Source organism: Embiotoca jacksoni, unplaced genomic scaffold (genome assembly GCF_022577435.1).
Source record: "Embiotoca jacksoni isolate LCO1_2020_lvr unplaced genomic scaffold, fEmbJac1.0.p SCAF_41, whole genome shotgun sequence".
Taxonomy (NCBI): domain Eukaryota; kingdom Metazoa; phylum Chordata; class Actinopteri; family Embiotocidae; genus Embiotoca; species Embiotoca jacksoni.
Window position 1 is genome coordinate 1,423,931 of NW_027185394.1, and position 25,270 is coordinate 1,449,200.

General features: G+C 41.0%; 2 protein-coding genes and 2 gene segments (V, D, J or C); 1 reads left to right on the forward strand and 3 right to left on the reverse strand.

Moving 5' to 3' along the window:
- Positions 1-327: 327 nt before the first annotated feature.
- LOC138209811 (fibrinogen C domain-containing protein 1-like) lies at positions 328-6,736 on the reverse strand. The gene is made up of 6 exons (XM_069168627.1): positions 6,179-6,736; positions 4,937-5,171; positions 4,122-4,256; positions 2,530-2,746; positions 1,574-1,769; positions 328-474 (listed from the first exon to the last, which is right to left on the reverse strand). The coding sequence occupies exons 1-6, from the start codon at positions 6,734-6,736 to the stop codon at positions 328-330; spliced, it is 1,488 nt and encodes a 495-aa protein (XP_069024728.1).
- Positions 6,737-11,430: 4,694 nt separating this feature from the next.
- On the forward strand, positions 11,431-14,842 carry LOC138209965 (pro-opiomelanocortin-like). Its single transcript, XM_069168809.1, has 3 exons — positions 11,431-11,480; positions 12,331-12,451; positions 13,441-14,842. Exons 2-3 carry the CDS (start codon positions 12,335-12,337, stop codon positions 13,966-13,968), a joined length of 645 nt encoding a protein of 214 aa, XP_069024910.1. The 5' UTR covers positions 11,431-11,480; positions 12,331-12,334; the 3' UTR covers positions 13,969-14,842.
- A 1,425-nt stretch (positions 14,843-16,267) lies between these two features.
- LOC138209812 (Ig kappa-b4 chain C region-like) lies at positions 16,268-18,295 on the reverse strand. The segment is given in 3 exon segments: positions 16,268-16,680; positions 17,535-17,569; positions 18,276-18,295. Coding segments are annotated over 3 exon segments (396 nt in total).
- Positions 18,296-20,474: 2,179 nt separating this feature from the next.
- Positions 20,475-20,934, reverse strand: LOC138209915 (immunoglobulin kappa constant-like). The segment is given in 1 exon segment: positions 20,475-20,934. A coding segment is annotated over 1 exon segment (270 nt).
- Between the last annotated feature and the right edge of the window lie 4,336 nt (positions 20,935-25,270).

The window sequence follows — 25,270 nt, forward strand, 5'->3', positions numbered from 1 at the left end:
ATAAATAAAAGAAGCTTCAAGCCCATTTGTTTCCTACTGCAGATATAAATCTAAAAATGATTCAAAAATATATGTATTTTTTATTAAAAAAAGGCTCTGTAATTTATTTAAAACAGCTTTTCACTGTGGTTTTAATGAAAAGTGATTCAACACAGGAGGAAAATGAGGTATTTGTTGGGGACTATTTTCAGCAGCGGATTAATACATAATATTTTCTTGATCTCGGGGACGTTTGCTCTGTAGGACGCTTTAAAACTATTCCACGAGTCCTTCCTTCAGAGGATAATGAAGGAAGTGTGGGGTGTTTACTCGTGGAGGCATCCGTCGCTATGGCGACAGGCGCGGCCTGAAGTTGTGCGGCCGCACCATCATGGTGACCGACTTCAGCGAGTAGAAGTCCGAGTCCTTCCAGGAGAACCAGACGACGCCGTCCGGCCCCAGGAGGTTCTGAGCTTTCAGAGAGTAGCGCCCCCCCTGGTGGAAACACACGGTATCGACATGTTACGACACATAATGGAAATAAATGCGTGGCTAGCACTACCTAAAACTTGAAAGGAGATCAAAATAATTTAATTGTCTTTCTGAAGCCTCGACTTCGGTATTTAAGCCGTCGCCATCTTGTTTCTTGGAGCAGGAAGCGGTGACCATATTTGGACGACCTGGGGGGGGGGAGCCAGCAAGCGGTGGATCTGACTCGGATCTGATTGGAAAACTGAAAATATGACGCCCCGCCCACCGATAGCTGTAACCTGACTGCACCACAGGCCTGTCAATCAAACAGACACGCCCCCAAAAACAGGTCTTTTTGAATCTTCTTTTCTAATGAATGAGGGATTATTTAAATACTTGGCTCTGATTGGTTAAAGCAAAAACAAAATAACCCCCTTCCCAAAAATAAAACATGAACACATTGCCCTCCGTCCTTCCCTCCTATTATTATTATTACTAATATTATTATTATTAGGGGTCCAATCACCAACAGTGGTGGAACCCTATTGTTTGTGCAAACATGTTTACTAATAATATTATTGTTGTTGTTATTCTTCTTCTGTATAAATAAATGGTTGGGGAGCCTAAACTGCAGGCCGTGCAAAGGTGAAATTTCAATGGAAGATAGCGAGACCCGAAAAAAACTCTTTTTCCAAACAGATTTGACACCTGTCAGCCATTAGGGGGCGCTATAACAAAAGCGCAACGCGTTTTGTTGAGTAACGCCTGAACCGTAGGTCACGCATTCAAATACCGTATGTCCACGCCTTAACCTCAATACGGCTGCATCTGCTGGTATAAGCTCCGCCCATGTCCGCATTTAATTATATATTTTTTTTCTCATAATTGCAAATAATTTTTACTCAGAGTGACAAAAAAGTTGTCAAATAATTTTACGGAACCTCCTCGTTAATAATTATGAAAAAAATGTTTTGGTCCAAATTGAATAAGATGAAAAGAGTTTTGGATTGGTATACTAACAAATGTGGTGTAACTACACCCCTAGGGGGCGCCCTCAAACGTGTTCTTTAAAAGCTAGTTGGACGTCTTAAATTCTCCGCGGGTCCCGTGGGGTCGGTTCTACCTTGTAGTAGACCCCGTTGAGGTTGGCGTAGTAACACTGGTGGAACCACCAGCCGGCGTGGCTGATCTCGGCGCAGATGTTTCCCGTGTCCGGCGTGCTGAAACTCTGCCGGTCGTGATACCAGCTGAACGAGTCCTCCACCGTCCCGCTGAAGCCGGACACGTGGAGGCGGTACCGGTTCTCCTCGTCTTCTACCCTGCAGCAGCACGAGAAACAAACCGCAACGCTCAGGGATGGTTTTATCTTCTTTTTTAATTTTTTTTTTTTTTAATAAATTCTTTATGAAACAGTCGGATTTCGAGCAGCTTCTCATTTTCTAGCCAACAAACTTCAGATTTTTTTCAGGTTGAAATGCCTCGTGGTTAATCCTGATTAACAGCTTTGAGAATTGGCTGTAAACTCGAATTAATGTGATTACAGCCAACTTTAATATTACAACAACTGTCTGGAGAATCAACAGGAGAATCTTTCCCTCAGTGCACCACGAATCCTTGTACGGACACTAATTATGGAAATTAAAAAAAAACCTGGACAAACAACTGAAAGGTTCATTTGTTGTTAAACAATTTAAAATAATTTGATGTCACTTTCCCCAGAAATAAGGCTTCAGGGATGAAGTTAGAAAAAAAGATTTCGACAAAATAGATGGATTTGTAAGTATGAACTTCTGTAAATATTTTCACATGCTGTTCATCTGTCTGAATAAAACAACACTGAAATTGGAAATAAACATTTTAAATAAGATGCGAACAGCTTATAGGCAAAAAAAATACGATCTGCCATCTTGCTCATTTTGTTCTCATTTAAAAATGAACAAAACGAACACCTCCATCTGTAACAAAGCAGATTAAAGGGCAGATAAAGTACTGACGAGGTCCTCCTGTTAAATATCGGCCAGTTAGCTGCATACGCTTGTTTTTGGAAAACAACAAAATATCACCCGTCTGTGCGTCTACCTGAAGGTGTGGTACAGGGCGTGTCGGTGGACGTGGCTCCAGTCCTGCAGGTCGATGCGGAGGCTGTAGTGTCCCTGGTTGGACAGCAGGTGGAGCTGTTGGTTGCCCAGCCAGTGTTCTCCCCGCGGCTCGCCGAAGCCGTCGCGGTACTGAGACCAGCCTCGGTTGAAACTGACCGAGCCGTCGTGCCGCCGCTGGAACACCGTCCAGCCCCCGCCTGGTGCACACACATGTACACACACACGTACACACACACGTACACACACATGTACACACACACATGTACACACACACGTACACACACATGTACACACACACATGTACACACACACGTACACACACATGTACACACACACATGTACACACACACGTACACACACATGTACACACACACGTACACACACACATGTACACACACACGTACACACACATGTACACACACACATGTACACACACACGTACACACACATGTACACACACATGTACACACACGTACACACACACGTACACACACACGTACACACACACACGTATACACACATGTACACACACGTATACACACATGTACACACACGTACACACATGTACACACACACGTACACACACACACGTATACACACATGTACACACACGTACACACATGTACACACACACGTACACACACACACACATGTACACACACATGTACACACACACGTACACACACACGTACACACACATGTACACACACGTACACACACACGTACACACACACGTACACACACACACGTACACACACATGTACACACACGTATACACACATGTACACACACGTACACACATGTACACACACACGTACACACACACACACACGTACACACACATGTACACACACGTACACACACATGTACACACACACGTACACACACATGTACACACACACGTACACACACATGTACACACACACGTACACACACATGTACACACACATGTACACACACACGTACACACACATGTACACACACATGTACACACACACGTACACACACACGTACACACACACGTACACACACACAAAATATGTAACGTTAGAATATCGATACGCCAATCGAAACAACTACGAACAGATCTGTCTACTAATAAATCGTCTCATGTCGTGAGTGTTGATTAATTTAATAACAAATGTTCAGTTGAAATCAACACAATCAACTTTAATATCACAAGAATCAATCTGTATTTTAATGTTTTTAAAATCAGCCAGTCATGAAATAAAAACCACTAATGAGAGTGATGAGACTCAAACAAAAGTTATCACGTCAACCCGGATATCGCAGAAAAACGTGAAATAGACACGCTTTGGTGCCATCTAGGCGTGAAAGTTACACGTTTCCCTGTAGCGTACCTTTCACGCTTGGACATACATTTAAATGCGTGTATGTTTCACGCTTTCAAAATGTGTCTATCTCACGTTTTGGTGGATGTGGACCGGCGTGTCTATTTCACGCTTTGCAGTGTTATTGGTTTGCGCAAAGAATAAAAACCAAAACAATAAGCTGAAAGATGCATTAAAGTGTTTTTATAGTGACATTTATATATATATATATATATATCACCCTCGGTCTCCATGTCGCAGTAGACGGGCAGGGAGGCGCCGGGCGACATCACGATGGTGTAAACGCCAGAGCGACGGACACCATTGTGATACAGAGACGCACAGTCTGATGGACAGAAGGACAGGCGCTGTCCGCCTGAGGGAGAGACAGACAGACAGACAGACAGACAGACAGAGACAAAGGTTTTCATGTTGACTCATCCGGCCTTTTGATCTCCAACACTGTGACGTAAAAACAACACGAATACAGAAAACAACGCAAACATCAGCGAACAGCTCGTGACACCAAGAAACTACATCTGAGCTGCCATCTTAACTTTCACCAACATTTAGCAGCATTATCAGTTTTGTGTAATAAAATACGCTCGACAAAAGTATAACACTTTAGGTTTTGCTCCCATTTTTTCACCAGTTGAAGCAAACGATCTATTTTATGCTCACAGAACGTTTATTTCTCACAAATGTTTTTTTTCCGCAAATTTCCAGCATTTCTCAGACAATAAAAAGACGCTCTAAAATGTGGAGTTTTATCTCGAATTAGACACAATTTCACCTACAGACATGCACACATGTTCAATTAACAGCCAGCAGCTCTAATGGACATCCCTGCAGTCGGCATGGCAACCACCCGCTCCCCGTGGCAGGGAAGAAAAACTACACATTTCAGAGCATTAAAGTGTTTGTTTTTGTCGGCGTGAATGCAACGTTTTTTTTTTTTTTAGTTTTTTTTTTAGCTTTCTTTGAAATCGTTCGGTGAAACTTTGCAAACGCGTCGTGCAGCTCTGCAACTCACCACCGGGCCCGTTGCGTGAGTACCTGGAGGCAGCGTGTCTCGCAGGCCGAGCGGCGGCGTCGCTCTGACGACGTTGACCGCGCAGCCGGCGTCGCGGCTCAACCGCTGCGCGACGGCCGACAGGTTGCGGAGCTGCGCCTGCAGCTCGTGCAGCAGCGCCGCGTGCACGTGGAGCAGCGTGTCGGCCTCGGCGTGACGCAGCTCCAGAGAGCGCAACCGCTGGAGGAAGGTGGAGTTTAATCCGACGCCTTCTTCCGCCTGAGAGACGAACGGGACGAGAAAAAGGAGGCGGTGAAGCTCGTGCTCGTTCTTCTGCTGAAGAAAAGGCTGAAATTGTACAAATTAAAACAACAAGTAAATGCATTTGGAAATAAAGTGTGTTGGTTTTTCTTTTTTAGCACCCAAAACAAACAACTTCTACATTTAGACTTTATTAATCCAACAGTTGGGAAATTTAGTCACAGCAGCATAGAAATTTAGAAAAGTTAGGGAAAAAAACAGGTTCACAATAAGAAAAAAATTACAGATAAATAGATTTTTTTTTGGAAAAGTAAAACCAAACCATAAATACACCCAAATAATTTAATAAATAATAATAATAATTAATTCAGTATTAAAGAGGCACTATAAAGTTGGCTCATGCACAGCAAATCAATAAAAAAAGAAGAAGGCTAAAATGGCTGCTGCTGCTCGGTATACAACCTTTAAGATAAATTTGTTTTTTTTTCTTAAAAAAAAAAAAAAAAAAAAAAAAAAAAAGCTGACAGAAAACGGTTACGCTGAACTGATAATTTGATAAAAGCGAGCTCTGTTATTCGGGTTACAAAACAATGCAGGACCCCGGCTCAAAGGCCTGCGGCTAATCCTGTTAGCATTCAGGGTTAAGGAGGACTTAGTGGGTGTCAAGATAGAGAGATAAACAGAGGCAGAGATAAACAGAGAGAGATCGGGAGAGGAGGGTGTTGTGTTTTTTATCTGCATGAATAAAGTTTTCCACCGATCAGCAGCCTCAAACCCTGAATGTTAGACAAATTCAGATGTTCCCGTTTCCCGTTTGTTCCCCTTTGACCCGGACGACGTGCTGAGTCAGCAAGTAGAAACATTACACTGTGATTGGAAAAGAAGAAGTTAATAGTCTAGCTTTTTTTATTTCTGTGACATCACTTTCCTTTTTCAGGGCTGAGTGGAGGTAAACGGGGCAGATTCACGCCGAAGTAATAATTTTCCCAAATCGCGGCACATTGGAAGATAAACGGCCGACCCACCTGCGCCTCGAGGCCTTTGACCCGATGCCGGTGGTTCCTCAGCTCCTCCTGCAGCTCCGACATCGTCTCCCTCAGCTCCTCCAGCTGCTCCTTCCTGTCGCCGTTCTCGTGGAGCCAGTCGGAGATGTCGTCCGTGCAGCGGAACAAGTCCGGGCAGCGTTTCTGCGAGGTTCCCACCGGAGGCAGCGTCGCCACCAGCCGGCACTCGCCGTTGGACGCCAGGTGGCTGCTGAACTCGCCGCACGAACCGCCGGCGGTTCGGTTGGAGGTTTGGTCGGCGCCGCGCTCCACCGGCGGGGCGTCCGGGTTCAGGTCCGGGTGCGTCTCCAGCAGGGAGGTCGGGGGATGCCAGTCGGCGTCCTCGTAGTTGTCCTTGTTCACGTCGGCTTCGTCCCAGTTGGTTTCCGAGTTCGCGTCCGGCACGTCTCCGTTCGCTTCCGTGAGGCTGTTGGGGTGAACGTCCTCGTCGTGTCCGACGTCCGTGTGTTCGTCGGAGGTCGAGAGGTCACACCAGCCGGCCACGAAGACCAAAGTCAGAAACACGGACTGCCACTTCATCCTGAACATTCAACACCTCGGCCTCCTCCTCGACTGTCGGGATCAGCGTCGGGGTCCGACGTCATAGCAACGCAAAGTTAAGCATTCGATGTGGACCTCGACTCAGGGGGGCGAAGAACCGCCGGAGACCTGAAACAAAACATTGACGTTCATGACATTTCACGACGAACTCGTCTTGTTTAGCTTCAGCCCCAAAAAACAGGGTTGAAATCGGTTGACGTGATGATTTATCTTTTTATGTTTCAAAAAGTGAAAAGCGCCCGTGTACACCTCATCTGAACCCCGGACTTAAAAACGTACTCGAGTTCGGTGAGGAGCGTGACAGGCTGGAGATCTACGTTATTCCTCACATTGCCAGCTTTCTGCACATCCGACGGCTCCACTAGAGGGCGCACCGGAGAAACGAGGACACAACCACAACATCCAGACTGGAGACGACAATCGAGAGCGTCACTACTTTGCAGATTCTTACGTTACGTTAATTGAAAGCAAGTATAGGTTCAACCTTCGAGGAGGATAGCGGCACCGCATCAGATCTAAAAGCTCTCTGAGATCGGCACAACGCTGACATTTTAGTCCACAGAAAGACTCTTTTTCAAGCTGGAAGAATATTTGTCCAAAATCCTCCCTGTTCACTCAGAAAGCAGGAAAATATAACGAGCACATTTTACTGGAAATGTTGGAAGCGTAAGAGCAGCAGAAATGAAGATCTTTAGCACAATAAAAAAGCGAAGCTGAATAAATGCTCGCGGTTCGTTTTTATTTTCAGAAGACGATTTTCTCAGAAATAAACTTTAATAGGAGGAAACCAGTCAAGCTAAAAAATCTTTTCAAGAAATCCGTTACTAATCTTTGAAAAATGCTCAATGACTGATTGTTTCTTTAACGTACATTTTTTTTTTATATTTAAGTTGAAACATATAAAGTATATTTGAGCAACACTCCTACCTGCTGCCATGTCGCAGTGCTGAACTCAGCTCAGTGGAAAAGCATCAGGAGACTCACTGTGTGTGTGTGTGTGTGTGTGTGTGTGTGTGTGTGTGTGTGTGTGTGTGTGTGGTATGACATCTTATCCTGATAATCCTGTAAGGGGATTAGCAGACATTCTCCTGGAAGGTGATAGATGACATGTAATGTGACTACAAGTTACAGCAAATAAAATAAACAGACCAAATGTGTGTTCTTTAAAGTAGCTTTTTTTTATTTGATAATTTTAATGATCATGTTTCTATTTTTTCTATTATTTTCATCTCGTGTTATTTTTGTGTCTCCTTGGTGTGTCCCATTCTTGCAAATGCGATATCTCAGGAACACATCGAGGGAATTTCTTCAAATTTGGCACAAACTTTGACTCGAGGATGAACTGATCTGAATTTGGAGGTCAAAGGTCACTGCGAACTCACAAAAACACGTCTCTGGCCGTAAGAATTCAGATGTTAATTATGATAATTTCACACGACTGTCTTATAAAATGGTGAAGATGACATTTTATATACAAAAGGTTAAGGTTTCTCTCGATTCACAACTTACACCTGTAAGTCTGTTTTTTTTTTTTTTCATGTGAATGTAAGAAGTGTTTCTGAAGGAAAGAGTAAGTCAAAGAACTGTTTTAACCTCGTTGGGTTTCTGACATTCGTTTAATGCCATTAACGACACAAAACTTTTAAGAACCGGGAGGTAAAAGAAAGTTATTGATATTTTTCATCAAAATATCGGCTGTCTGAATATGCATGCTGCTGTGATGTCACATGACATATAAAAAGGTGTTCAAACCATCGTTGTAAAAAACAACTTTCTGAGATTCCGGCATGATTTATTTGGCAATTTGTGAAAATGAATTATTCGAAGATTATTAAAATTTGATTACTACGGGAATGTTTTGACTGAGAACTTGTTGTTTCTTTTTTTGAATAATCTTCATTTATGCTGAAATCAGGTTACATTTAAAGTATGTGTCACATTTTCCACCCTCTTGTTTTTCTAATTGCCTCTAAAGAAGAACAAATATTTTAAACAACATAAACAACAAAATAGAAAACTAAACAAAAAGAAAAAAAAACTTAATTTTTCATCGAGTAGCATCATTTTTATTTGCCCAACATTTTGTTTTATGTTTTATTCCCATCAGCCTCAGCTGTATGTTGTGTAAGATGCTAACATGCTAAAGTATAATACAAATAATTGGTTCTCCTTGTGGAGCACGCTCGATAAAAGTTATCTTTGAATATGTGCGGACTAAATTATTATATTTAATATACTGGTTCGAACAAAACCGCAGAACGAAGGGCAGAATTTAATCGCAGGATTTGCTGAATAAAGTGCCTTCAGTTCTGACACTGTCGATAAAGTCCTCCGCTTGAGTCCAGCTGACTTCTGTTTCATCGTGCCATTACCTCTTCATCTTCTTCCTCAAACATACCGGAGAGTTGCGTGTGCGTAATGGATTGAATGGAGTTTCAAGGCCGCGGCCACCCTCTAATGGATTTATATTTACCCGCCTGCCCCCAGAAGCTGCTCAGTTTGGTCCATTAGAGACAGAAAGAACAAGACGCTCGCAGAGAAAGGCTTTTGAATGACCGCTGACGTGAAGTACAGGAAGATCTCTGTAGTCAGTTTAGAAAACATTTTGTATTTGACATCCAAAGTATTGATTAGATACGTTTTAATTTCCTTTAAAGGCGTAAATGTTACTTTAATTAACATGATCATACAAGCATGCAGATTATTTATGTTGTCTGATGAGATATTAGAAGTTATTCCACAGAATTCAAAAAAGAAAAATCACGAATAAAAAATAAATATCCAATCCTTCTGTGATTTGATGATGCTAAGGTGAATGGTTGGTCAGGTTTAGGCACACTTGGTTAGGCTCCACCATATAAAAGTGATGCCAAATGCAGAAGTGCCTTAAAGTGCAATACCACTGAGGGCCACTAGGCGCTGGCCCCACCTACCTGACTGCACCACAGTCCTGTCATTTAAACAGACACGCCCCCAAACACAGCTGTGTTTGAGGCCTAATATCACTAACCCCTCACTTGTTAGGAAATAACATGGTTTGGGTACAAATCAAAACTTCGCTAAGGCTAGAGACTTTTGTCGTCATGGTTACACCAATAAACACACGGTTAAGTTGGCTACGTTAATCAGTTAAGAAAAGTAAAGAAGTTTCAATCACCTGTTTGAAACAGGAAATGAACAGCGCACACCTGTGTTCGGTGTGTTGTCGACCCATCCTCCACCCTGACCTCCTCCCTAAAATGAGGTACTGTCTCTTTAAATATGTCACCTGACTTCCTCCAGTATTCCCGAGGCATTTGCTAAAACAACTGTTGCAACCCAGTGTCACGGCAAAGCGTGAAATAGACACGCCCGTCCACTACAACAAAACATGAGATAGCTACGCTTGGCGTGAAAGTTACACGTTTTCCTGTAGTGGACAAACATGAAACTTTCTTCACGCTTCGAGCCGTGTGATTTACAGGAAAATGAAACTTTTTACAAAAACACATGGCTGGAGTTAGGAAACGAAAAACAAATCCAGTCACCTCCTGAATTCGAGCATCATTTTCACCCGGCCCCCCCCACCCATGGTAGTCTGTGAGTATTGCAACCAAGCTACGACCCCTACCTCGTCTTATTTACTCGGTCTCAAAACCTCTGTTGCGGGACCTCGGTCACGTGATCCCTCGTCAAGTGACATTTACGCGCGTGTAAGTTTCACGCATACTAAACGTGCAACTTTCACACCCGGTCCACCCAGAGCGTGTCTATCTCACATTTTGCTGTACTGGACAGGCGTGACTATTTCACGCTTTGCTGTGATTCCGGGTTGACGGACAATTTCTCACGCAACTGCGAGAGGATACGAATATCTGTCGTTGAGTCCGTGGCAAGGGAAAGAGAGTTTGTTTTTTGTCAAGGTAAAGGGAACTGAGACCTCTTTATAGTCAGCTAGAATCATGGGAGACTGTGAATCTTAAAAAGAAAACAAAATAATTTCCCAAAAAGTCGAACAATTCCTTTAAAGTGATTGAAATGACGTTCTTGAAGCGGCGGGTTCGTCCTCATAGACTTTTTTCTGGCCGTGTTATTGAAGTCTGCTTCAGCTCCATCGTTAGTCACGCCGAGGGCTCGGACAAAAGAAAGATGCTGCAGCAGGTGAGTGTTTGTAACTGGAGCCTCTGACTCACAGGTTTGAATCCCTCTCTTCCCCTTCCTGTCACAACATGTCGGTTTGGTGTTAATCTGCCTTCATCTTAAATTCATTTTCCACAGACAGCGAGGTTTTAAAAAAAAGCATTTATTTTTTATTGTAACTTTTATCTTTCTAGCGGTTCAGTTTTCTTCCTCAACCGAGCTGCTTGTGTGGCTGACGACTAGTTTCCCCGGAAAGTTTCACGTTCAGAGGTTTTCAATGGAGACTGATGAAGACGATGATGATGATGATGGTGATGGTGATGATGATGATGATGATGACGTATGTGTGTTTGGGCTCGGTGGAAGAGGGGAGTGACACTTAATTGATTGTCCATTTTCACGCAGCAGTGGGTGATGATGGGGAGAGGTAAAAACGTCATCGTCCATGTGTGTGTGTGTGTGTGTGTGTGTGTGTGTGTGTGTGTGTGTGTGTGTCCTTGGCCAACAGGGTATAAAATAAATCGAGAGGTCGGAGGGAGAAAAAGTGGAGGGGAACAACAGGAACCTCTGACGGACAAACGAAAAGCAGAGACAGACCAAGGTGGTGAGTGTCTTCATTATTTGTTTATTATTTGTTTTTATATTTCAATTTATATATTTGAATTTTCTTTGTTTTAATTCTTCAGAAATAAATAATATCTATATCCTTCAATTGATACATGTTATATTACATAAAATCAATTAATACTAATAGAATGGAGTAACGTAGAATAAAACTTTAAAATATAAAAAATGATTGAAATGCGAGTCAGTAAGTTTTAAAAATATTTTTTAGTATATTATGTGTTCAGATAAATTTATGTTAAAGAATTGAGGAATAAATAATACATTTTCTTTTTTGGAAAAAAATATTTCAACATTTTGTGGTGTTATTATTGTTTCAGAATGAAAAATAAAAACATAATTTAACAGGGAACTTACTTCACAGACCAAATTTATTGTATGTAGAGAATTTCATGCAAAAACTGCAGCTCAAAACAAGAAATACGTAGTTTTTAAAATACCTTTTTATAGTTTTTAAGTTAGCTGTGCTTTTTTATTTGTTTTTACAATTTTCATGCATTTTTACTACTTTATTCTGAAATGGTTTTATGTAACTTAATTAAGTGCCTCTGCTCAAATCAACACTGTAAAAGGTTAAGAATATTTTTCAAATAGATGATTATTGTTTGAATATATTTCTTTGAAATGATTGATTATTTGTTGAAAGTTTTGTTAATTGAAGTTTTAGGATAATTAGATTTTTTTTTTTTTTTTTTTTTTTTTTTTATTTTTTTTTTTATCCCAACAGGTGGAAGTTGTTTTATTGCACTTTGGAAACACAGATTAAAAACAAATGAATAAAATCGACTTTATGTGAAGTGATTAGAGGCTTTTATTTTATAATTCTGCAGCGGCATGTGTCCTGCGTGGCTATTGGTGGCTGCAGCGGTGGTGGGCGTGGTCAGAGGAGCCGTCAGTCAGTGCTGGGAGCATCCCGGCTGTCAGGAGGTCAACTCTGAGAGCAGCATGATGGTGAACACACACACACACACACACACACACACACACACACACACACACACACACACACACACACACACTCACAGATATGGCATCTTGAGGAAAATAGGTTTCAGTGACATTAGATTCAAGGATTGATAACTGGAGTCAGGACGGGCTTATCTCAGCATGAAGACCAGAAACAAGGAGAAACATGTACAAATACACCAACCGACACTAATCCAGCTCATTATTTAACATAATATGTTCGGAATAAAACAGAAAGATTTTTCCCATCAACTTGCGCAGATGTCGTGACGGAGTGAATAAAAACATTGTGTGAGTTTGGTTGAGATCATGTTGGTCATTTTCCAACAAAGCTAACTTATTAGCTTATTTTACCGATGTGTCTCTGACGGGTCATCGGTTCAACATTACCGAGTGCAAATATCAAAACATAAATCTTTGTGAGAACGGCTGGCAATATGCAACAATCAGGGAGACGTTCAGGTCATGTCGCGTATGTCGGTCGAGATCCGCTTATGTACGTCTGGCGGACGAGACGAGTTCCATATCTGGACATACGAGGAAGACCCCGTTGAAACGTCCTCAGACATCCAAGACTGGTTCGATGTACGGTTCCATAAGTAAGACCCTGCTTGAACGTCCCAGGACATCCGACAAGTTCGATATCTGAACGTCTGAGTAGGAACCGCTTTAAATGTCCCCAAACATCCGAGACGGGTTCCGAACGTCCGAGTTGCGTCTTCGTCCGGCATTAATAAGTCGTTGTTTTCATCTACGTGATTGGCACGAAGCGTTTTCACGACTCGATTGTAGGAAGGTTGTTATTGATGTTAGCCGTTGGCGCCTTCGACCTTCGACCAATCCTCACCGTTTCATTCGGGATCAATTTATGGAGCGTCAACACGTGCCGCCCGCTGACTTCCTGAACATGAGGCTTTTCTTTTATTGTCCTTGTTCCCTTCTCATAAATACATCTTCTCTCTCCGGTCCTGCAGGAGTGCGTCCAGCTCTGTCGCTCCAACAAGATGCCCGTCTTCCTCGGCGATACCCACCTCCAACCGCCTCCTCCGTCAGACCTCCTTTCTCTTTTCCTTTTTCCCTCCTCTCCCTCCTCCTCTCCCTCCTCCTCCTCCTCCTCCTTGCCTCAGGCCAAGCGCTCCTACTCCATGGAGCACTTCCGCTGGGGGAAGCCGGTCGGGCGCAAGCGCCGCCCGGTCAAGATCTACACCGCCAACGGCGTGGAGGAGGAGTCGGCCGAGCATTTCCACGGAGAGATGAGGAAGCGGGAGCTGGCCGGCGATGCGGTCGCGGCCGAGGACGAGGAGAAGTCGGCGCAGGAGGAGCAGGAGCAGAAAAAAGACGGCGCCTACAAGATGAAGCACTTCCGCTGGAGCGGCCCGCCGGCCAGCAAGCGCTACGGCGGCTTCATGAAGAGCTGGGACGAGCGCAGCCAGAGGCCGCTACTCACGCTCTTCAAAAACGTCATCAACAAAGACGGACCGGAGGAGAAGGTGGAGCAGTGAGGGAGGGGAGGGTGGAGGGAGAAGAGGAGGCATCTGATTGGCCGACAAGTCCTATTACCAAATGCATATACGATACGTTTGCACGGCAAAAAAAAAACAGCCCATGAGAGTGATTTCTAAATTGACTCCTAATTTGTTTTGCCATTTACATTCTGAGTAGAAATGGCAGTTAATCTGCTGGTTACTTTGTTGACTAATTCTTGTTGATATCGTCCTTTTCCCAGAGTCCAAGTTGAGATTTTTATTTTTATTTTTTGGGGGGTTCGTCCAACAGTCCAAAGAAAAGCACCCACTCACAACTAACGTGGTTTTTGCATGAGTACAGTACAGGAAGTGCAATATCTCCGGAATGCAAATGTTAGGGAGGAGGTCAGGGTGGAGGGTTGGTGTGCAAAACGCAGCTCAGCATTCCCATTCTTACGTTTGTTTTGTTTTCAGGCAACAGAACTTTGGTGAGCTTAAGGCTACGGGGAAATGTCATGGTTTGTGTTACATGTTGACTTTTTCAGCACTAAATCGAGACCGTGATGTTTCCCTGAAGTTGTTTTTTTTTTTCAGTTTCTGCTTTCAAATTTTTTTTCATTGAACTCTTTATTTCAAAAGAAACCAACATTACTTGGTTAAGATTAATATGAAAACAAGAGTTGTTTTTCAAACGGCCACTAGAGGGCGCTCGACAAGGAAGTACCGAGTAGTGAAAGATAAAGAATCTGGCTTTTCTATTCTTGTGAGGACTTGCGGGGATCATTAGCAGACCCTTTTAAAACTCCGTTCTTCTTCCTGTCTGCAGCACCACCCAGAAGTTTTATATTTTGATTTATGTAAATAACTGTAAATGACAACAATGAAAACATAAAGATGTTTGCAAGCAAAAGATGTGTCGTTTATCCATCATCATAATTAATTATGTAATATACACTACTGTGAAAATACAGAATAGTATTTAAAGAAAGATAAATTCATGAACTTTAAATAATGAATTCATCGATCTACAAAAGGCTTAGAAAATACTTTTTCTAATCTCATTATACATTTACAATGTTAAAGATGGTGTAGATTATATATACTTGTTTGATTAACGCTTAAGTTTAATGCATGTCAAGGGAAAATAAAAAACAGAGTTACATGAGCAGTACCACGATTAGTCCACTAGAGGGGAGCATTGGTTCACAGCTGCATTGCATCAATAGAACAATGCGGCTGTGGCACCAAAATCTTGTGGATTGATTAATTAATTAACTAATGTTAATGTAATATTTTATCATAAGAGTAATCTTAGCTAGAGTTTTTTTTTTGGTTCTAGAAATATTTTGAGGATATTATGCAATGTTCTCGTAATGTTTTCAGTGTGAAATTTTTTCATATTTGCTCCCAGAATGTTCTTAAAAAAACAATTTCATAACATGGTCAAAACATTTTGCACTAATTCCTAATTGTTTTTTTGTATTGTTCCCCGAATGTTTTAATTTTAGAGTGAGATAACCTGCTTTGAAAACATGATGCCGAAGTTTTTGTGGCAACAATTTCAAAAAGATTTATAGTGTTACAAATGAAGGCAGGTGGGAACTAAAAGCACAACACAAACGAGACGAGGAAGAGGTAGGAGTAAATACACAAACTACTGATGAAGAAACAAGACAGCTGACTGCAAAAACAGATGGGAAAAAAAGGAAGTAACACAAAATGGACACAAAAGGAAAGTTGTTTTCAAAATAAAACTGGAAACGCAAAGACCAAAGAACACAAAGTCTGAACCGTGACGTAAAAATGTTTGAGGTTGTTTGGAACGACGTTATCGCAGCTTTAAGAAATAAAATGTCCCGCTAAAAAAAAAAAAATCACATTTCTACTCTTAAAATCTCAGTGATGTGACTCGGAGACGAAATCAGTAAAACTACAGCATTAATAATTTGCATAATACACAAAGTGATTTGATGAAAAGCAGGTTTATTGGTTTTACTCTAAGAGTATCAAAAATGATGATAAAATATTGAGTTGAGAGAGCAGGAGTTTAGATTCATGTGAAATTACTTTATGCAGATGATACCTCGCTTTTTATTTCAAAACCTTTGTATATATATATATATATATATTTATTTTTTTAATTTACTGCTTCATGAAGGGAGGTGGATGATTTCCCAGTTACTTGAAATAACCTCAGCATTAAGTTTGATGCACACGTTAGTTAGAAGAGATTAAACTCGGGTATAAGAGCGTTTTTGAAAAGCGTTTATGACATCAACAAAAAAAGTCAAAAGGCTTGTTGATTTATTGCGTTTTTATTGTTTTAAAATATTGAAGCCATCAGTTTAACAATAAGCATTGGAAATTATATGAATGACATCAGAGCAGCAGAGTAAAAGCAGGCAGGTCAGGACTGGGAGCACTGGTCTCTCCTCAGTGTCTCTGAGATGGGAGTCTGGGAGCCCCGGGTGGCCTCACAGGTCACAGAGCCCACCTTCCCCCACTGGTCTGCAGGGAGCCTCAGGGTGCTGCTCCAGCTGTAGCGGCCGTCCTTCTCCAGCACAGCGAGGCTCCTGCTCTCCTCCCAGCTGATGCTGCTGCTGCTGCTGCTGCCGTCCACCTTCCAGGCCAGACTCCAGTCTGAGGGGAAGCCCTTGTTGGCCAGGCACATGAGGGTGGCCTTCTCATTCTTCTGCAGCTCCTCCACGGAGGGGGGCAGCACCGTCAGGGTGGGACGGGCTGGATCCACTGCAGAGAGAGAGAGGTCAATACAGTTTGTTGGAGGAAAACTAAACTTCCACCTGTGAACTGCAGCTGAAGAGTATTTTTGAACTTCTACTGCTTTTTCTCAGAGCTGATGAAACTGGAAACACGTTTCACTTCCCTCGGCCAACTCTGTAACCATGGCAACGGAAAGGCATCACCGGTGAACCGTGGCAACAGGCAGGTTTCAGTGATGAATATTAAAAGTATAAACTTGCACACTTTTATTCAAAGTATTAATTATGAATTAAAAAACGAAAAATTCAGATTCATAGAATAAAAAATTAAAAAATCCACACAGAATGAAGAATGTGAAGTTGTTGAAACTGAAATATTTCTTATTTAAAGCCAAAGTGAGGATCTGTAATTGTTCTCTGACTTCAAACTCAGGAATCATTATTGAAAAACTGGAATAAATATTATAAACTACTGAAATGCTTCTTTTTTTAAATCATAAAACTATCAAAATAAATGCTTTGAATGTTCTTAAAATGGTTGAAACAGATTTGATTTGAACAGAAACAGTTAGAATATTAAAACTTAGAGAACTTGTGAAAATATTTTTCAGACAGATACTGAATATTGATTTTCAAAGCAGAATGAGACGATAAAAATGATGAAAATTTACGTTTCAATTTCAGTACAACAACATTACTGATTGATTACATCATTTGATTCTCTTTGACGGCACTGTGAACACTTCAGCCATCATTGAAAGGACATAAAATGTCAAATATCAAACAAACTATTTTCAGTTCAGTTGACTTCAGTTTTGATCAATAAAACAGAAATAAAATTCATGTAAAATTTGGGTTATTGAAGGAGAAATATTTACTTACAGTTAACTGTCAGTCTGGTTCCTCCACCAAAAGTCCTCCACAAACGAAAATAACAGTGTAACAAAATATGAGAGTTTAATCGTTTTGTTTTTAACCCCATTTAAAAAACGTTGGGACGCTTTGGGAAATGTAAATAAATAAAGAACAGGATGATTTGCAAATTCCATAAACACACTTTTAATTGAAAATGGACCAAAGGCAACATATCAACATTCAAAATGAGAAATATATTCTCATTTTGAATTTGACAGGGTCATATTGTCGACTGTGTCACTTCACCTCTTCTTTTAACAACACTGTGAACATTTGGGAACGGAGGAGATCAGTTGCTGGAGTTTTGAAAGTGAAATGTTATCCACTTTGATCTGATATAGAATTTGAGCTGATCAACACTTTGGGATCTCCTTTGTCATATTTTTCTTTCACTATGCACCAATTGTTTTTCAGTGGGTTACAGGTCTGGGCTGCAGGAAGGCCGGTTTATCACCCGGAGTCTTCTACTAGAGAGCCATGTAGTTGTAATATGTGCAGAATTTGGTTTACCATTGTCTTGTTGAAATAAGCAAGAATTCTCCTGAAAACATGACGTTGTTTGGATGTCAGCATATGTTGCACCAAATCTAGTATTTATCCTTCAGCATTCATGGTGCCTTCCCAGACTAGTGCGTCCCTGCATCATCACAGTTGTGGCTTGTGAATTCTGTCCTGTTAACCAGTTGGGTGGTCCCTCTCCTTTCGAGCCTGGAGGACACAGTGCCCATGATTTCCAAAAAGAATCAATGATTTTGATTTGTCTGACCACAAGACAGTTTTCAACTTCACCTCAGAGAAGGCGGCGGTGAGTCTGGATCATGTTTTTATCTTGTTTCTTCTTTGGAGAGTTTTTAACCTGAATTTGATGATGCAGCGATGAACTGTGTTCAGAAACAACAGTTTTCAGAAGTGTTCCTGAGCCCATGCAGTGATTTCCACTACAGAATTGTGTCTGGTTTAAATGCAGTGCTGCCTGAGCGCCCGAAGATTACCATCCAATATTAGTTTTCAGCATTGTCCATTCAATCCAGATATTTGTCTGGATTCATTGAATCTTTTAATAATATTATGAACTGTAGATGATGAGATCATAAATTCTTCGCAATTTTCCATCAAGGAACAACTGATTGATAAATTTATAAACATCACAAGACTGATAAAAGTCCCTGTTGGAGTCGGTCGGATCATTTCCATAGAGAGCCACTTTGCATCAGCAGCACCATGCTCCAGTGCTCTGGGACACTTTATAGTCCTGAGAGTTTGAACACTGGATGACTGACAGCTGTCCTTCATGACAACAGAAGCCACAGAAATCCTCCTCATCAGAAACATGACTTTGACCTGCGTCCTCATCTGGACTCTCCTCTGCTGCTGCTTCACAGGTAAAGTCCAGAGAATCCAACTCCTGTCCTCTATGAACATCCGTCCCTCTGAAATGAAGCCCACAAAACCGTGACGCTGCTTTATGTTGTTGTCTCTGTATCCTCAGAGTCCAGAGGCCAGGTCACAGTGACTCAGTCTGGAGCAGTGAGCTCTGCTCTGGGAGGCTCTGCCACCATCACATGTACAACCAGTCAGAACGTTTATAATTCTAACTCTTTAGCCTGGTACCAACAGAAAGATGGAGGAGTTCCTAAACTTCTCATTTATCATACTAGCAGCAGAGCATCAGGGATTTCAGATCGTTTTACAGGCAGTGGATCAAACTCTGACTTCACTCTGACCATCAGAGGAGTCCAGGCTGAAGATGCAGCAGTTTACTACTGTCAGAGTGAACATTTCATCAACAGTCAGTGGTTGTTCACACAGTGAAAAAGCGTCGTACAAAAACCTCCCTCAGTCAGACTGAACAGAAACTGAACTGATACAGTTCACTGAGTACACACACACACACACACACACACACACACACACACACACACACACACACACACACACACACACACACACACACAGACATGGTTCTGTAAAATCACTGTATGCTGATGATATTCTTCTATCAACCAATCAGCACGTTTCCTTTCTTTTTCCTCCTCTCTGATTAATCCAGATCCAAACTCAACTAGGAAATGAAAACCTCCTTTAACAGAGCGCTGGTCCTCGTTACAGTAAAGATTGTTCTGCTCACACTGAACATCCACAAACAGAGGATCACTCTGCACCGACCCCGGGCCTTCAAAAGCACACACATAATTCCCAGCATCCTCTGCGCTGGCTCGGTGTTGTGGCCAGTCTTCTTTTTGCATTTCTAAACCAAACATTCCCGGCAGTTTACAGGAAGTTTCACATCTTAGAGTCCCACTCTGTCCTTTTTTCACACTTTCACACAGCCAATCAGGTTGTTTAAGAATTCATAGAGGCGGTGTCAGGTTTCAGAGGCAGGTATACCTGAGTATCGTCAGTATAGAAGTGTGACGCAATCTTGGTTGTTTTAAACAGAGATCCAAGAGGTTGCATTTATAAGCATATAAAACAGAATTGGACCCAGTAGGTTCTCTTTTATAGGACTTGTGTTCAAATCTGAGGATTTCATGTTCATGCAGAAATATAGAAAATTCCTTCAAACGTTCTAGCACCACTGTATGTGCTGTGATGAGAGGCTATTTTACTTTTCTCATGTTTTACATCTTTTGTGAGATTTTAGATTCATTTAACAATCATTGTGAACTTTTCAATTCTGCCCACATAATTCTTGGTGTTATTACAGAGTTAAATGAGGTCTTAGATTTTTAAGATAATCGATAAAAAATACACTCGACCATTACTTTAATATTTGGAGAGTTTAAGTGGAATAAAACATCTGATGAAAGAAATCTTTACTTGGAAACATTTTTGATTTGAAGACAAAGATCTTTATTTCACTGAAAACATGAGTTTCATGATGAAGAGGAAAATGAAACTATTTGAATCTATATTTAGTCACATCAAAGAAGGAAAGACAGAGTTCCAGATTGAGAGCAGTATCAGAGTGAAACCAGTATGAGAGTCTCAGTGAGGCAGGTCAGGACTGGGAGCACTGGTCTCTCCTCAGTGTCTCTGAGATGGGAGTCTGGGAGCCCCGGGTGGCCTCACAGGTCACAGAGCCCACCTTCCCCCACTGGTCTGCAGGGAGCCTCAGGGTGCTGCTCCAGCTGTAGCGGCCGTCCTTCTCCAGCACAGCGAGGCTCCTGCTCTCCTCCCAGCTGATGCTGCTGCTGCTGCTGCTGCTGCTGCCGTCCACCTTCCAGGCCAGACTCCAGTCTGAGGGGAAGCCCTTGTTGGCCAGGCACATGAGGGTGGCCTTCTCATTCTTCTGCAGCTCCTCCACGGAGGGGGGCAGCACCGTCAGGGTGGGACGAGTATCACCTAGGAGACACCACTCAGGTTAGAGGACAGGAAACACACTTGGACACCTTCACTGGGAGACAGTTCATTTTGTCCTTTAAGGAGTTTCAGTCAGATGTTTTTTCTGCTCCACCAGTCACTCACTCACACATTGTTTCACTTCCCTTTAAGAAGCATCTCATGCAAATCAGCACAGAGAGAATCATCGTACAGTTTACACTGAAATATGTCAAACTACTCTGAAAATAAAAGAAGCAGATGTGGAAAAATTTACAATCAAAGTTTTTCTGAACATCATCATTAAAAGTCTGAACGACACTTTAGTTTAAAGGATTTAGTGGAAACAAGAACAGGAAAGAAACTCACCAACATAAAATGTTCTACATGTGGATTTTAATCGTTATTTAACTGTTTAAATTAGTTCAAACTAAATTTGAAACCATATTTGACACGATAATAATATAGATGATTTTGCTAACTTACAAATACGCATCTTTATCTTCAATCTGTCCAGTTTTCCTGATAGAATTTGTATTCAACCTAACAACAGTTATTGTGCTTGAAAATCACAAAATAATCAGAAGAGGAATAAAGTTTTATCTTTTCTACACATCAAGTTCTTTAATCTTCAGTCTGACAGTGAAAATGTCAAAAGTTTAACTGAGTTATCGGCTCCATGATATAAGAAGACAAATACAAATATAAATTCAAACATTGCTGCAACCAAAAAGTTTCATTTTCTATCTAACACTAAACAAACAATACTAAAATTAGTTTACTATTTCCATTTTAGTGTTGAAAAGAGAATAAACTTACTTCCAATATCCAGTCTGGTTCCTCCACCAAAAGTCCACCACAGTGATACAAACTCATTGAACCGCCGTACAAAAACCTCTGACTGTAGAGAGACACGGCTCTCTGACTCTGAAACACTGAACTAAACCTACAAGCCTCCACATGCAGCTTTAACATGAAAACCAGAAATAAATATTCATCATTTGAAAAATTCTAATTTTTTATATTCTTTCAAATTAGTTTTTAAACTTCCATTTCAAAATCAGACGTCAGAAAATCATACATTAAAAAAAATAAATTAAATTTAAAGAATTTTCATCTGACGTTCTGAGCAATTAAACAAAAAAATTAATTCAGTGACACATTCGTTCCCAAAATAAAACAGCGTTAAGTTGTACTTACTTCCAATATCCAGTCTGGTTCCTCCACCGAACGTGTTCCACAGTGATACAAACTCATTGAACCGCCGTACAAAAACCTCTGACTGTAGAGAGACACGGCTCTCTGACTCTGAAACAAACAAACTCACCAAAACAACTTCCTACTTTTATAAATTTGTCAGCTGATAGGAAAAACAAAAATAACAGTGTAACAAAATATGAGAATTTATCATTTTGTTTTTAACCCCAATTCAAAAAAAGTTGGGACGCTTTGGGAAATGTAAATAAATAAAGAACAGGTTGATTTGCAAATTCCATAAACACACTTTTAATTGAAAATGGACCAAAGGGAACATATCAACATTCAAAGTTAGAAGTATGTTCTCATTTTGAATTTGACAGGGTCATATTGTCGACTGTGTTGCATCACGTATTCCTTTAACAACACTGTGAACATTTGGGAACTGAGGAGGTCAGTTGCTGGAGTTTTGAAAGTGAAATGTTATCCACTTTGATCTGATATAGAATTTGAGCTGATCAACACTTTGGGATCTCCTTTGTCATATTTTTCTTTTATTATGCACCAATTGTTTTTCAGTGGGTTACAGGTCTGGGCTGCAGGAAGGCCGGTTTATCAACCGGAGTCTTCTACTAGAGAGCCATGTAGTTGTAATATGTGCAGAATTTGGTTTACCATTATCTTGTTGAAATAAGCAAGAATTCTCCTGAAAACATGACGTTGTTTGGATGTCAGCATATGTTGCTCCAAATCTAGTATTTATCCTTCAGCATTCATGGTGCCTTCCCAGACTAGTGCGTCCCTGCATCATCACAGTTGTGGCTTGTGAATTGTGTCCTGTTAAACAGTTTGGGTGGTCCCTCTCCTTTCTAGCCTGGAGGACACAGTGCCCATGATTTCCAAAAATAATCACTAATTTTGATTTGTCTGACCGCAGGACAGTTTTCCAATTCACCTCAGAGAAGGCGGCGGCGAGTCTGGATCATGTTTTTATCTTGTTTCCTCTTTGGAGAGTTTTAACCTGAATTTGATGATGCAGAGATGAACTGTGGTCAGAAACAACAGTTTTCAGAAGTGTTCCTGAGCCCATGCAGTGATTTCCACTACAGAATTGTGTCTGGTTTAAATGCAGTGCTGCCTGAGCGCCCGAAGATCACCACCATCCAATATTAGTTTTCAGCGTTGTTCCTTGTGTCCAGATATTTGTCTGGATTCATTGAATCTTTTAATAATATTATGAACTGTGGATGATGAGATCATAAATTCTTGGTAATTTTCCAACGAGGAACAACTGATTGATAAATTTATAAACATCACGAGACTGATAAAAGTCCCTGTTGGAGTCGGTCGGATCATTTCCATAGAGAGCTACTTTGCATCAGCAGCACCATGCTCCAGTGCTCTGGGACACTTTATAGTCCTGAGAGTTTGAACACTGGATGACTGACAGCTGTCTTTCATGACAACAGAAGCCACAGAAATCCTCCTCATCAGAAACATGACTTTGACCTGCGTCCTCATCTGGACTCTCCTCTGCTGCTGCTTCACAGGTAAAGTCCAGAGAATCCAACTCCTCTCCTCTATGAACATCCGTCCCTCTGAAATGAAGCCCACAAAACCGTGACGCTGCTTTATGTTGTTGTCTCTGTATCCTCAGAGTCCAGAGGCCAGGTCACAGTGACTCAGTCTGGAGCAGTGAGCTCTGCTCTGGGAGGCTCCGCCACCATCACATGTACAACCAGTCAGAACATTTATAATTCTAACTCTTTAGCCTGGTACCAACAGAAAGATGGAGGAGTTCCTAAACTTCTCATTTATTATACTAGCACCAGACAATCAGGGATTTCAGATCGTTTTACAGGCAGTGGATCAAACTCTGACTTCACTCTGACCATCAGAGGAGTCCAGGCTGAAGATGCAGCAGTTTACTACTGTCAGAGTCAACATTACATCAACAGTCAGTGGTTGTTCACACAGTGAAAAAGCGTCGTACAAAAACCTCCCTCAGTCAGACTGAACAGAAACTGAACTGATACAGTTCACTGAGTACACACACACACACACACACACACACACACACACACACACACACACTACATATAACTTGATACATATAATCACCTCAAACATATATTGTTTCAGAACTATAGATTAGAAGTTGAACCTTCAACACATTTATTTCAGAGATCAACTTTAAATGAAGAAATTAAAATTTCCAATTCATAGAATAAAAAATTCCACACGAGGAAAACTGAAGTTGTTTGAACAGAAATATTTCTTATTTAAAGTCAAAGTGAGGATTTGTGTTTGTTGTCTTCATGTAGGCAGGAATGACTTCAAACTAAGGCGTCATTATTAATAGAACAGGAAGGACTTTTATTCAACACTCAACTTCCTTTTTAAATCATAAAACCTTCAAAATAAATGTGTTGAATGTTCTCAAAAGGGTTGAAACAGATTTTAATTAAACAGAAAAAGATGGATTATGTAAATCTGGAGAATTTATTTAAATTGCAGCATATGTATGTCAAATATTTTTACAAGAACAAAAAGACACGAGAAAAATGGAGAAAATATTCAGAATAAATTTCAGTGCAACCAGATTATTGATTGATTTTAACATGATGTCAGTCTGTTTGACGTGAAGCCTTCACGGATGTTGAAAGTATTTAATATTTCAAATATCACACAAACACAACCCACAACAACAGGTCACATTAACAGAGGCCTGTTACTGTGACCTCTATGAGTGACACCTGTCCAACAATCCTGCTGTTTAATCAGCACCTTGATGTTCTACACCTGTCAGGTGGACGGATGATCTCAGAAAAGGTGAATCGATCACTGACAGGAATTTAACAAACTTGTGATCAAAATTTAATAGAAATAAACTTTTGTGTGTATTAAAGAAATCTGAGATTTTTTACTTGAACCAATGAAAAATGTGACAAAAACTAACACCTTGTTTTATCTATGTTTGCAGAGGGAATTTAGAAAATATACATTTTTAATTATTGTCTTGTTAATTTCCCTCAAAACAGATTCATTATTAAGATGCGAGAAACTGTAAGAACAACATACAACAAGTTTTAACAACATTAAAATGAGTAAATACATTAACAATCTACCTTCCTTTAAACTGACTGATTCATTGATCAACTCACTGAAACTATTTAAATGAAACA